Source organism: Thalassophryne amazonica, chromosome 17 (assembly GCF_902500255.1).
Source record: "Thalassophryne amazonica chromosome 17, fThaAma1.1, whole genome shotgun sequence".
Classification (NCBI taxonomy): Eukaryota; Metazoa; Chordata; class Actinopteri; order Batrachoidiformes; family Batrachoididae; genus Thalassophryne; species Thalassophryne amazonica.
The window spans coordinates 29,796,488-29,811,349 of record NC_047119.1 but is presented as its reverse complement, the minus strand read 5'-3'; the positions used below and the strand labels follow the sequence as shown (position 1 = coordinate 29,811,349).

Below are 14,862 nucleotides of genomic sequence, written 5' to 3'. Positions count from 1 at the left end.
ACCTCACAGGTGTGCCTTAGACTGCCCACAATAAAAGGCCACTCTGAAAGGTGCAGTTTTATCACACAGCACAATGCCACAAATGTTGCAAGATTTGAGGGAGCGTGCAATTGGCATGCTGACAGCAGGAATGTCAACCAGAGCTGTTGCTCATGTATTGAATGTTCATTTCTCTACCATAAGCCGTCTCCAAAGGCATTTCAGAGAATTTGGCAGTACATCCAACCAGCCTCACAACCGCAGACCACGTGTAACCACACCAGCCCAGGACCTCCACATCCAGCATGTTCACCTCCAAGATCGTCTGAGACCAGCCACTCGGACAGCTGCTGAAACAATCGGTTTGCATAACCAAAGAATTTCTGCACAAACTGTTAGAAACCGTCTCAGGGAAGCTCATCTGCATGCTCGTCTTCCTCATCGGGGTCTCAACCTGACTCCAGTTCGTCGTCGTAACCGACTTCAGTGGGCAGATGCTCACATTCACTGGTGTTTGGCACGTTGGAGAGGTGTTCTCTTCACGGATGAATCCCGGTTCACACTGTCCAGGGCAGATGGCAGACAGCGTGTGTGGCGTCGTGTGGGTGAGCAGTTTTCTGATGTCAGTGTTGTGGATCGAGTGGCCCATGGTGGCGGTGGGGTTATGGTATGGGCAGGCGTCTGTTATGGACGAAGAACACAGGTGCATTTTATTGATGGCATTTTGAATGCACAGAGATACCGTGACGAGATCCTGAGGCCCATTGTTGTGCCATACATCCAAGAACATCACCTCATGTTGCAGCAGGATAATGTACGGCCCCATGTTGCAAGGATCTGTACACAATTCTTGGAAGCTGAAAATGTCCCAGTTCTTGCATGGCCGGCATACTCACCGGACATGTCACCCATTGAGCATGTTTGGGATGCTCTGGACCGGCATATACGACAGCGTGTACCAGTTCCTGCCAATATCCAGCAACTTCGCATAGCCATTGAAGAGTAGTTGACCAACATTCCACAGGCCACAATTGACAACCTGATCAACTCTATGCGAAGGAGATGTGTTGCACTGCATGAGGCAAATGGTGGTCACACCAGATACTGACTGGTATCCCCCCCCAATAAAACAAAACTGCACCTTTCAGAGTGGCCTTTTATTGTGGGCAGTCTAAGGCACACCTGTGCACTAATCAGCATCTTGGTATGGCACACCTGTGAGGTGGGATGGATTATCTCGGCAAAGGAGAAGTGCTCACTATCACAGATTTAGACTGGTTTATGGACAATATTTGAGGGAAATGGTGATATTGTGTATGTGGAAAAAGTTTTAGATGTTTGAGTTCATCTCATACAAAATGGGAGTAAAACCAAAAGTGTTGCATTTATATTTTGAGAGAGAGAGAGAGAGACCCTTCACGCTGTGCTTGAACATGTTTGGGCACACAGGTTGACACGACAGGTTCATCCACAGTCCAGCGTACCTTTAACAACTCTGTGCCTTACACTGCAAGTGTTCCATGTAATGCCCAAGAATGCATACCTTTTCAGTTGCTTTTTTAGGCTTTAGGTTGTGTTGTGCAAAAATTCTTGATTTGGACATAAACACCTGCAAGTTTATCAGTGTGTCAAAACAATTTTTGAGTGACCTGAATGTCAGACCACTTTCTTCTGGTTAGATTCTGACTAAGTGATGTCTTGTAGGGGTGTACCTATTAACAGATACAAACTGAAAATAGATTTTTAAAGCAAGAGACATGACTGCATCAATACGCAGACCCCTGATTTGATCTAAATGTATGATGAGCTGGTTAATGGCTCATTTTTGAACATTGTGATTTGTTTAAGCTTATTTTGCATGCTATTTCTGCATGCTCATATTCTCATAAAAGTGTGAGAATTTTTCAAGCATCACCACCACCAACAACTGCAAAGCAACCAAACACAGCTCTCGGATCCAAAATGTGGCACCGCTTTTACGCAGTGCTTCTCCACGAAAATTTCAAATAAAACAAAAAGAAATAGTCACGCCAGCCAGTTTTGTCAGTACTAAAGTTTTCCCCTTAACTGTGTGTTAATTCCAATTAAATGTATTGTTCCTGAATCGTATCATATCCAGTGTATCTAGTTATGCAGTGTATAGCTTATATAAGGCAGAGGTGCACACCCTAAGCCACCCTGAGTGTCTTAGTGTCTTCCTTAGACCACAATGGCTCATACTTCTCTTCTTTGCTTCGATGCCTCTGTATAGTAGTGTTCAGAATAATAGTAGTGCTATGTGACTAAAAAGATTAACCCAGGTTTTGAGTATATTTCTTATCGTTACATGGGAAACAAGGTACCGGTAGATTCCCACAAATCCAACAAGACCAAGCATTCATGATATGCACACTCTTAAGGCTATGAAATTGGGCTATTAGTAAAAAAAAGTAGAAAAGGTGGTGTTCACAATAATAGTAGCATCTGCTGTTGACGCTACAAACTCAAAACTATTATGTTCAAACTGCTTTTTTTTTTTTAGCAATCCTGTGAATCACTAAACTAGTATTTAGTTGTATAAGCACAGTTTTTCATGATTTCTTCACATCTGCGAGGCATTAATTTTGTTGGTTTGGAACCAAGATTTTGTTTGTTTACTAGTGTGCTTGGGGTCATTGTCTTGTTGAAACACCCATTTCAAGGGCATGTCCTCTTCAGCATAAGGCAACATGACCTCCTCAAGTATTTTGACATATCCAAACTGATCCATGATACCTGGTATGCGATATATAGGCCCAACACCATAGTAGGAGAAACATGCCCATATCATGATGCTTGCACCACCATGCTTCACTGTCTTCACTGTGAACTGTGGCTTGAATTCAGAGTTTGGGGGTAGTCTCACAAACTGTCTGCGGCCCTTGGACCCAAAAAGAACAATTTTACTCTCATCAGTCCACAAAATATTCCTCCATTTCTCTTTAGGCCAGTTGATGTGTTCTTTGGCAAATTGTAACCTCTTCTGCACATGTCTTTTATTTAACAGCGGGACTTTGCGGGGGATTCTTGCAAATAAATTAGCTTCACACAGGCGTCTTCTAACTGACACAGCACTTACAGGTAACTCCAGACTGTCTTTGATCATCCTGGAGCTGATCAATGGGTGAGCCTTTGCCATTCTGGTTTTTCTTCTATCCATTTTAATGGTTGTTTTCTGTTTTCTTCCACGCGTCTCTGTTTTTTTTGTCCATTTTAAAGCATTGGAGATCATTGTAGATGAACCTGTTGTGTGGGCCGCTGAAGAGGAGGTACTGCTGGCCCACCACCACAAGATGGCGCCCTGCTTGAAGTGCGGGCTTCAAGCACGAGAGGGCATCGGAGCGACCAGGAGTGACAGCTGTCACTCATCATCCGTACCAGCTGTCACTCATCCACTACTCATCACCACCACCATAAAGGCCGGACTGCAACTCCACCTCCCCGCCGAGAAATCAGCTACCATTCAGGTGATATTCTCTGCTGTACTTAACACTGACTAATAGTCTGAACTTCTTTGCAGCCGTTTTCCTGTGGGTGTTGCCTTATCTGTGGGATTGGCGTTTGGTGTGATCAGCGACGGCTTCGCTTCACACCCCAACCAGATACGTGGTTAGACAGGAGCTGCACGAGTGTGTGATTTGGAGGTGGAGGTTCTCCCTCCCAATTGTATACAGACTGTGGGATTACTGAGTGTGCGAAGTCACACTCATCAGGACTGTCTCTGTTCTCTGCCAGCAGTACCGGGTCTGACTGCTGAAGACAGCAGCCACCTGGGGCGCAGGGCTTGGCGGCTCCGGTGTTCTTCAGCTCCGTTGGTGGTGGAAGCTGTGTGGGATCCGGCTCTTCTCTCGCCAGGCGTCTTCTATCGTCGAGCCTGCCCACACGTCACCTGGTGTATGATTGACAGTCACCATATTGTTATTGTCTGTACGTCGTGCGATTCACAACATTAAATTGTTACTTTTGACTTATCCATTGTCCGTTCATTAACGCCCCCTGTTGTGGGTCCGTGTCACGACACTTTCACAACAGAACTGCCTATAATGTTTTGCACCTGTGTATAAGTTTTCCCCTCTCCGATCAACTTTTTAATCAAACTACGCTGTTCTTCTGAACAATGTCTTGAACGTCTCATTTTCCTCAGGCTTTCAAAGAGAAAAGCATGTTCAACAGGCGCTGGCTTCATCCTTAAATAGGGGACATCTGATTCACACCTGTTTGTTCCACAAAATTGATGAACTCACTGACTGAATGCCACACTACTATTATTGTGAACACCCCCTTTTCTACTTTTTTTTACTAATAGCTCAATTTCATAGCGTTAAGCGTGTGCATATCGTGAATGCTTGGTCTTGTTGGATTTGTGAGAATCTACTGAATCTACTGGTACCTTGTTTCCCATGTAACAATAAGAAATATACTCAAAACCTGGATTAATCTTTTTAGTCACATAGCACTACTATTATTCTGAACACTACTGTATGTATAGGTGTCCTGACACTTGCATGACTTTGATCCGCGCAGTTGCACACGCATTGTCGTGACAATCCCACCCATTGTGTTCCCAGCTGGACACCGCGCTTTGTTCTGCTGGCCGCCATGCGTTGTGCGCTGGATGCTGCATATCTAAAATAATTATTTCGTAGCGGATTCATCATTTTCTCTGCAAGCTGGCTGTTGAAAACTCCTCTGCACTCTCCCAGAATCACAGAGGGCTGTTCCAGCTGCAGCTTTTCTCACGCACTTAATGAGGTGGAGAACGCATTTGGAACCACCTAAAAGGTAATTATTTGTCATGTTTATATTGTAATAGCTCGGTAAAACAGTTGCATGTTCATCCCGTCTTGTGTGCAACTGTAAAAGTATGCTTATGATAGATTTAACATCTCATTATAATCGTTGAGATGAGCTGCTCTCTGATGCGGTGCGCTGATGCAGTCACTCTCTCGCGCTGTGTTTTTTAATTGTTTGCGTAATGTTCATGTAATTAATGCATGATGGAGATTTTGAACATTTCAAAATTTTCTTTGCGCACTTGCACGAAGCTGCGCACAGTTTACAATGAGTTTGAGACGAGTTTACTCTTGTGCAGAGCGGAGTGCATGCAAGTGCGCAGATCAAAGTTGTGCAAGTTTCAGGGGGGCCTTATGTCTCCTAATTCCTTCAGTTATTCACACACTAATCTGACATTCTCATAACAGAGCCCCAGTTAGTCAGTCAACCTGCCAACATGCAGCACATCCCTTTTTCATCATCAGGATTCAGCCAATAAACAATCTTACACAAGATGTACGTCTTTTCTTTTCTCCTCTCTCTCTCTGTCTTATCTGATCAGGTGGGAAAGTGATCCTAGGAACCATAACCCCCCACTAGGCCTATAACCTGGTGAACAGATAAAATCTGGGGCCTGTGGGAGTTGTCACTCCTCAGTTGATATGTGAATGACTGCACTGCCTCGTAAAGTGCACATGCATGAGTGCGGCTGTATGGATCTCATTTTATTACATTCACCCCTCTGTTTTTGAAGCGTTTGTGGAGGAAAAGGAGGCTGTTGATTGAAGGGGAAACAGGGCTGCAGGGTGTCAGTACTGCCCCTGAATGTTTTTGCTGTTTTTTTTCATGCTGCTATATGAATATTTTGACTCCCCGTATGCTTTCACTGCGATTAGTTTCTCATAACAAGTCCCCTCTGGGTGAGTAAAGGTTTTGCGCCAGCCCAGATGTTTCACTCTGGAGTTGTGAATTTAACCCAGATGGTTTAAATTTGTGTAACAGTGAATGACATTGAATCAGTGACCAACCAGAATAGTTTTAACTGGCTTATTAATCTCTCTCATTATAAAACCTGTATGTTCCACCTTGCTAAATGTGGAAAATTTGCTACATTGTGTCAATGCTTTTTAGTATTGTTGATGAGTCAGAACACAAAATTTTGAAGACATTACTTTGTGATTAATAAAGAATTTTTTTAAAATCTTAATTCTAACAGGAAAATAACAGTTTAGTGACAGACGTAAGTAATTGTTAGGTACCCCAGGCTTGTGTCAGCATATTACAATCCCTTGCATTTTTCTTCTCTCGTTTTTGTGCTTTGAGTCATCAATCAATCAATTTTATTTATATAGCGCCAAATCACAACAAACAGTTGCCCCAAGGCGCTTTATATTGTAAGGCAAGGCCATACAATAATTACGTAAAAACCCCAACGGTCAAAACGACCCCCTGTGAGCAAGCACTTGGCGACAGTGGGAAGGAAAAACTCCCTTTTAACAGGAAGAAACCTCCAGCAGAACCAGGCTCAGGGAGGGGCAGTCTTCTGCTGGGACTGGTTGGGGCTGAGGGAGAGAACCACGAAAAAGACATGCTGTGGAGGGGAGCAGAGATCAATCACTAATGATTAAATGCAGAGTGGTGCATACAGAGCAAAAAGAGAAAGAAACACTCAGTGCATCATGGGAACCCCCCAGCAGTCTAAGTCTATAGCAGCATAACTAAGGGATGGTTCAGGGTCACCTGATCCAGCCCTAACTATAAGCTTTAGCAAAACGGAAAGTTTTAAGCCTAATCTTAAAAGTAGAGAGGGTGTCTGTCTCCCTGATCTGGATTGGGAGCTGGTTCCACAGGAGAGGAGCCTGAAAGCTGAAGGCTCTGCCTCCCATTCTACTCTTACAAACCCTAGGAACTACAAGTAAGCCTGCAGTCTGAGAGCGAAGCACTCTATTGGGGTGATATGGTACTATGAGGTCCCTAAGATAAGATGGGACCTGATTATTCAAAACCTTATAAGTAAGAAGAAGAATTTTAAATTCTATTCTAGAATTAACAGGAAGCCAATGAAGAGAGGCCAATATGGGTGAGATATGCTCTCTCCTTCTAGTCCCCGTTAGTACTCTAGCTGCAGTATTTTGAATTAACTGAAGGCTTTTCAGGGAACTTTTAGGACAACCTGATAATAATGAATTACAATAGTCCAGCCTAGAGGAAATAAATGCATGAATTAGTTTTTCAGCATCACTCTGAGACAAGACCTTTCTAATTTTAGAGATATTGCGTAAATGCAAAAAAGCAGTCCTACATATTTGTTTAATATGCGCTTTGAATGACATATCCTGATCAAAAATGACTCCAAGATTTCTCACAGTATTACTAGAGGTCAGGGTAATGCCATCCAGAGTAAGGATCTGGTTAGACACAATGTTTCTAAGATTTGTGGGGCCAAGTACAATAACTTCAGTTTTATCTGAGTTTAAAAGCAGGAAATTAGAGGTCATCCATGTCTTTATGTCTGTAAGACAATCCTGCAGTTTAGCTAATTGGTGTGTGTCCTCTGGCTTCATGGATAGATAAAGCTGGGTATCATCTGCGTAACAATGAAAATTTAAGCAATGCCGTCTAATAATACTGCCTAAGGGAAGCATGTATAAAGTGAATAAAATTGGTCCTAGCACAGAACCCTGTGGAACTCCATAATTAACCTTAGTCTGTGAAGAAGATTCCCCATTTACATGAACAAATTGTAATCTATTAGATAAATATGATTCAAAGCACCGCAGCGCAGTGCCTTTAATACCTATGGCATGCTCTAATCTCTGTAATAAAATTTTATGGTCAACAGTATCAAAAGCAGCACTGAGGTCTAACAGAACAAGCACAGAGATGAGTCCACTGTCTGAGGCCATAAGAAGATCATTTGTAACCTTCACTAATGCTGTTTCTGTACTATGATGAATTCTAAAACCTGACTGAAACTCTTCAAATAGACCATTCCTCTGCAGATGATCAGTTAGCTGTTTTACAACTACCCTTTCAAGAATGTTTGAGAGAAAAGGAAGGTTGGAGATTGGCCTATAATTAGCTAAGATAGCTGGGTCAAGTGATGGCTTTTTAAGTAATGGTTTAATTACTGCCACCTTAAAAGCCTGTGGTACATAGCCAACTAATAAAGATAGATTGATCATATTTAAGATCGAAGCATTAAATAATGGTAGGGCTTCCTTGAGCAGCCTGGTAGGAATGGGGTCTAATAGACATGTTGATGGTTTGGATGAAGTAACTAATGAAAATAACTCAGACAGAACAATCTGAGAGAAAGAGTCTAACCAAATACCGGCATCACTGAAAGCAGCCAAAGTTAACGATACGTCTTTGGGATGGTTATGAGTAATTTTTTCTCTAATAGTTAAAATTTTATTAGCAAAGAAAGTCATGAAGTCATTACTAGTTAAAGTTAAAGGAATACTCGGCTCAATAGAGCTCTGACTCTTTGTCAGCCTGGCTACAGTGCTGAAAAGAAACCTGGGGTTGTTCTTATTTTCTTCAATTAGTGATGAGTAGTAAGATGTCCTAGCCTTACGGAGGGCTTTTTTATAGAGCAACAGTCTCTTTTTCCAGGCTAAGTGAAGATCTTCTAAATTAGTGAGACGCCATTTCCTCTCCAACTTTCGGGTTATCTGCTTTAAGCTGCGAGTTTGTGAGTTATACCATGGAGTCAGGCACTTCTGATTTAAAGCTCTCTTTTTCAGAGGAGCTACAGCATCCAAAGTTGTCTTCAATGAGGATGTAAAACTATTGACGAGATACTCTATCTCACTTGGAGTTTAGGTAGCTACTCTGCCCTGTGTTGGTATATGGCATTGGAGCACATAAAGAAGGAATCATATCCTTAAACCTAGTTACAGCGCTTTCTGAAAGACTTCTAGTGTAATGAAACTTATTCCCCACTGCTGGGTAGTCCATCAGAGTAAATGTAAATGTTATTAAGAAATGATCAGACAGAAGGGAGTTTTCAGGGAATACTGTTAAGTCTTTAATTTCCATACCATAAGTCAGAACAAGATCTAAGAAAGTGGTGGGTGGACTCATTTACATTTTGAGCAAAGCCAATTGAGTCTAATAATAGATTAAATGCAGTGTTGAGGCTGTCATTCTCAGCATCTGTGTGGATGTTAAAATCGCCCACTATAATTATCTTATCTGAGCTAAGCACTAAGTCAGACAAAAGGTTTGAAAAGTGCTGCTGTGCATCTGCTGTGATGTGAGTCATCACAGCAGATCCACTATAGATCCGCATCTTGATTTGGCACGTTTTACACTGGAATACCTTCCTGGCACAAATCCAAATGTCCAAGGAGAATGGACTCTGTGGTTTTGAACTTGCGATTATCTTGTTTGGAGGCAAGAGTACTAACAGTTTGTGCCACCGAGCTGCATCAGTCCGTGTGTCTGACTTTTTACAGAATAACTCTGAAATGGGTGCACAGATTTTCATCAAACTTGGCAGGAATATTCTGTGTTTGAAGGTTTCCAGGTTGTTAACCCTCTGGGGTCGACGCCATCTTATACGACGGCTAAGACCAAGCTTTACTAAATTACAAGTAACTTTTTAATGATATGAGATAGAAACTTACTTTTTTTTGCTGAAAAGTTAACTCTGCGGACTTTCGAGCCAGCCATCGACCATCTTTGTACTCCTCATAGAAGCTGTGTGATGATGTGCGCAATGTGAGTGTCCAATCGGAATTGGCTCACTGTCACATGCTTTTCCAAAATCCAATCGTAGGGCAGATTCACCTCACATGAAAAGCCAAAGATTGTTTTCAGGAGTGATATGTTACTAGTTGGCCCATTTGAATAGCCCCCTGGGTGCTCCAATGAGTACATACTATTGGGCTCCAAATGCGCCCTGCGCCATTACGCACAGCGATCACTGAAAGCAGACGGAGAGCCTCTGATGACAATCTCACGTGCTTAAAGAAAGAGTGTGTAACTATCAGGATTGCTCCACTAGTTTGCATGTGAATGTTACTGGATAACTCTGTTGCTTTTACCATGAAGACAAAAAAAAACAAAAAACGCATAGGCCATTTTGTATATATTGTTCAAAATGTGCATTTGTGTTTTATTGTTTGAACCTTTTTGTTGAACAGTCTTTCACACAAGGCCTCAAATTACCTTTATAAAGTGTCAAAACAGTTGTTTATTATAGTTTGCTGTGTGTTTTGAATAAATGTGTGTAAAATTATTTTTCCGCTTTACTTTTTTCTTTCTTATTTTTGTTTGTAAACCTTTATTACACTTATAAAACACAACAAAAGCATATATATTCTGAAAGCACAGGTTGTCTTGAAAAAAAGAGTCATAAAACTTGATTGTGGGATGCAGGGAGAGCTGTTAACAGCAGTAATAAAACATTTACACCAGGCGAGTAAACTGTCCAAAAAAATGCCCTGGGACCACAGAGGGTTAACTTGTGGAGTAGATCAGCCAAAGGTTAAGTGCAAGGTAGTTAAAAAATATAGTCTTAAAAACACATTTTTTGTGATATTTCTGCAGTCAGTAGGACTGGATAGACTATTGAAAGCTGACGTCACTGAATAAAAAATGATTTAATGACATTATTATGATGCCACAAAGGCATCATGTTATAATGTCATACTTGTTCAAAAATTGATGTCATGATGGCATCGCGAACAAGTCATGAAATGACATCAATTACACTACATGATGGCGGATGATTAGGTAAATGATATAAACTTTGTATCCCCTCTTTGGTATTGAAATATTAAAATGTTATTTTCTGAAAAACTCCTATCATGGAAATCTGCCTCTTGTAGTGCTAAATTAACAGCACAGTATTATGTGCATGCACAGTGCATACACCCCCCCCATGCTTTTCTGTAAGTGAGGCTGGCTAATATTGAAACTATTAGTTTGTTAATCATTAGCTGATGTAAAAAAAAAATTGTGGCAACTATTTATTTTGTTTTTTCATATTGTTGTATAATATATTGATACAGTTTCTCTTTTACAGTGTTATTCAAAGAAAATAAATAGTTTCACAGCATCATCTTTTGCCCTGGAAAATTGTAATGTTGATGTTTTGTAAAATAAATGAGAAATTTATTAATCAACAAGTAAAATATTTGTCAGGTGCAAGTCTGGACTTGCAAAACATTGTTCTTGTGCATGTATTATGTAATTAATTAATTTAATGTAAAAGCCTACTATCTTGGCTTTGCGTGAACCCGTTCTGAGTCCGGGTCCTGACAGATGAGGGTGTGCAGTCTTGATGCTCTGCTGATGGTTGACTCCACACTGGTGGGCTCCAACCTCTCGCCTCTGTCCTCCTGTCAGCTGGTGCTGCCATGTTTTGGAAAGCGCCCCGACGATAAATAGCATTCTGGGTTTTGGGTGCCACGTGAAAGGTTATGTTGTCTTTATTGGCTGACAGGCGCCTTCAGTCTTTTATAAACAAAATTGAGATGTCTGTGTGAGGCAGCAGGTGGACCAATTTGTCATGTTCCAAAGCTATCACTCTTTCCCGTTCTCTCTCTTGCACATACACATCTGCTGACATACTGTAAACACTTACTGTACAGCTTGTGTTGGCTACCTCGTGATATATAAGTACAATCCTAACTTTTGCACCGTTTTTCCCCAGGAAGTGACAATTTGAGCTATTAACAGCACGGGTTTCTGTTGAATTAAACACATCGATGCATCAAAAGCAGTTTTACCGACCCTTGCCGTTTCTCGGTCAAAACACGTTCTCAGCTGGCATTTGTATCGCGCTGTTAGACTTGTCTAAACACAGTTGAGTGTGTATGTGTCTGTGACTTTGTAGGCAGCCAGGAAGGAATCCTTCCCTTGCTCTTAGTAGCAGCCCTGCCTGTGTGTTTATACTCCTCTACTGACCTCATGACCTAAAGGTCACACTCACGAAAGGAAGCAGTCAGTCTCACATGTGCACACGCAGTCTGAGTGTTCATGTGGATGGTGTAGTCTGTGACAGTAACTGTGGAGGGAGAGCTGAATGAAGAGAAAGTGATGTTACATCAGGTGTTAGGAAGCGGTGTCGATCATCTCTACAGGTTTCAGTGTCCTCGCATTCATTCATCTTCAAAATCTGATGATATTTTGGCATTTCCATGCTGAATGGGAAAATTAGGCAAGATGTTTTTACAGTTTCCCTTACATTTTCAGTTTTATACATATAAAATTACTTTTTTCAGGAAACAATGGATTTTTGGTGTAACACAAGTCACGCTTTAATTAAGAGTAATGAAAGATTTATTTTACTTTTTGTTTCTGTCATTTCACACCTTGTGTCAATTGGTGTCAGTGTGCAAGAAATGGTGTCTAAAAATGTACAGTATATGTGTGGGAGTTACACAAAAAATAACTTGAAAAGGGACCAGAAACTATACCTCGAGTCAAATGGAAATACCCATTTGCTTTTTTAGCCATGTGTAGAAATCATGAAGTTTTAAGTCATCGCCGACTGAACGGTACCCCCTAAAAAATTGGTCGCCCCCCCACCTTCTCTGCGGATGCGTAATTTCTGAGCGTTAGCAGCAATTCACAGATTATCACCTCGTTTCTGCTTAAAACTGCACTGTAGTCATCATCTATCTCAGAGACAGATATCTGAAGCTTTTGTACAACAATCATTTCCACGTAAATTCAGCATTATTTCATAATAAAAGATGGGGGAGCGATCACAAGCACCACCACAGCACATCTGAGTCTGACGTGCTGCTGCGCCTACATCATTTCGGAGCGTCAGCGGCGAGTCACAGATTATTGCCTTGTTTCTGCTTAAAACTGACTTTAGAATGGTTTAAGAGGTTTTACTTTGTCATCTGATGGTTAATAATCACATTAATCCTCTTGATGGCTTTGGGTGTAGAGAGTCAGACTCACAGGGTCAGACTCAGACGTGCTGCTGCTCTGATCGCTCCCCCATTTTTTAATTGTGAAGTAATACTGAATTTATGTGGAAATGATTGTTGTACAAAAGCTTCAGATATTTGTCGCTGAGACAGATGCTGACTGGAGTGCAGTTTTAAGCAGAAACGAGGCGATAATCAGTGAATTGCTGCTGACGCTCCGAAATGACGCATGCACAGTGAAGGCAGGGGGGACCAATTATTAGGGGAGACCGTTTGGTCGGCAACATCGGAACTCAACCTATTTCCCAGAAGTCACACATTTACTGGAATAGCCTCATAACTGAATTTCTCATCTGTTGCATCTCCGTTGCAGTGAAGACCCACCAGGCTCATACAGCTACAGTATGTTGTCAGTGACGTATAATGTTTGCATCAGTAAAGGTTGCATTAGTAATTTTAGCTAAACTTTTATGAAATTTTATACTGAAACCTCTAGTCTGCACAAATTAAAAAAAAAAAAAACTACACATTTTAATTCAATAATACGCCATGTTTTAGGGCCACATTAAGGAAATAATGAAAGGAAGATTTCTATTTATTTTACATTTCCAGAATAAAGTTAAATTGCCAAATGTAGTAGTTGAAGTACCATTTCAAAATGTGGTGAGCGTAAACTTGACCATTCAAGATTAAAAATGACCTTTTGAAAATAATCTAAAGCATCTGCTACGAAATACATTGTTTAAGTGAAGATTGTTTTTCTTAACAAGGAAGCAACTTTCTGAAGTACATAAACAGTGCGGTGGTAAATATAATGACTTTGAAGAGAAGAAGGCACCAAAAATTGTGTATACAGAAGAAGAAACCACACAAACTTGCAACAGGATGCTGCATTCACACAATCCAAAATCTATGGTGATGAAACTGTGTTTAGTGTTGTTATGGTATTGATGGTTCCACCTGCATTCCGTACAGAGAGAATATGTTGTGTCACAAGACACAATGAGACAGTTCATCAGGTTGTTTCATCCTGAAGGGCAAAACATTACTTCCAAAAAAAAAAAAAAAAAATTAAATCACTTTAAAAAAAACTTTATTCTTAACAGTTTGACCTTTTCCTAGATGTGCGAGATGTTTTTTTTTTCTTTTTCACATGAAAAGCTTGACTTCTTTCTTGACGTTTGACTCTTTTCTTGAAACACAAGGCATTTTTAACTCCCTCCATATTTTTCCTGTTATTGTGGACTTAATACTCTCTTATCCCATAAATGTGCAGTCGGTTATAGGCCTTTTTTAACCTCCAACCAACAATCCACAGCATGAAGATATTCAACTTACAAAAAAATGTAATGTTAACGGAAGAAAAGCATCAAATGTGCATATTTTAGGAAGTTAGCCTTTTTTAATAAATGTGTTAAACAATAAATTTATTATCGAAGTAGTTGACAATTGCATTTCTGTTGATTGACTAATGGTCTCAGCACTCATCCAAAATGCCTAATGTGTTGAACAGATGTAGGAAAGGGAATGAGGATTTCATGGAAGGCTTGGACATGCCTGTCAGCCTGATATATTTTGCTGCTGTTTCCTAAACACTCACTCTGCAACAAATAGCTGCCTCACATAACATTCACAAGAACGTCTGGGGGACGAGGTGTCTGTATATGGGTTTGATTTATTATGGGTGTTTGGTATTTATCTATAAATGGACATATATTTTATTACCATTCCGTGACACTTTGGTGAGGATAAATAGAATTCTGTCTGTCCACAGGACCGTGCGCACATGGGATGTGAACTCGGAGAAGAATCACAAATCTGTGTTCAAACCTCGCTCCCTCCAGGGGAAAAAGGTCACACCCACGTGCTGCACCTACAGCCGCGATGGAAAGCTCATTGCAGCTGGTTGCCAGGATGGCAGCATCCAGATCTGGGACAGAAACCTCAGTGTGAGTCTTGAACCACACACGCACACACACACAAACACATAGAGCGCGGCCTGTTTTGTTGCGTTCCAGAATACAGTGTTACAACTATTTATTTTACATGGTTGCACCCTGTGGGGTCAGAGGTCAAAAGGTCTTTAACACTAAGCAGAGCTCTGAAATAGCTGGCTCTTGAATGGTTTTGTCCAGAATGTACTGAATGTTATGAAGTAGCCTGTCTGACCTATTTTTAGTCACAATAATTAATC

At 41.0% G+C, this 14,862-nt stretch overlaps 1 protein-coding gene across 1 annotated transcript in view; it reads left to right on the top strand.

Moving 5' to 3' along the window:
• LOC117529259 (WD repeat-containing protein 70) overlaps window positions 1–14,862 on the top strand; it is a 94,629-nt gene that overhangs the window by 23,591 nt on the left and 56,176 nt on the right. The window contains 1 exon segment of the mRNA XM_034191992.1: window positions 14,443–14,617. Within this exon segment, the coding sequence (XP_034047883.1) occupies window positions 14,443–14,617 (175 nt within the window).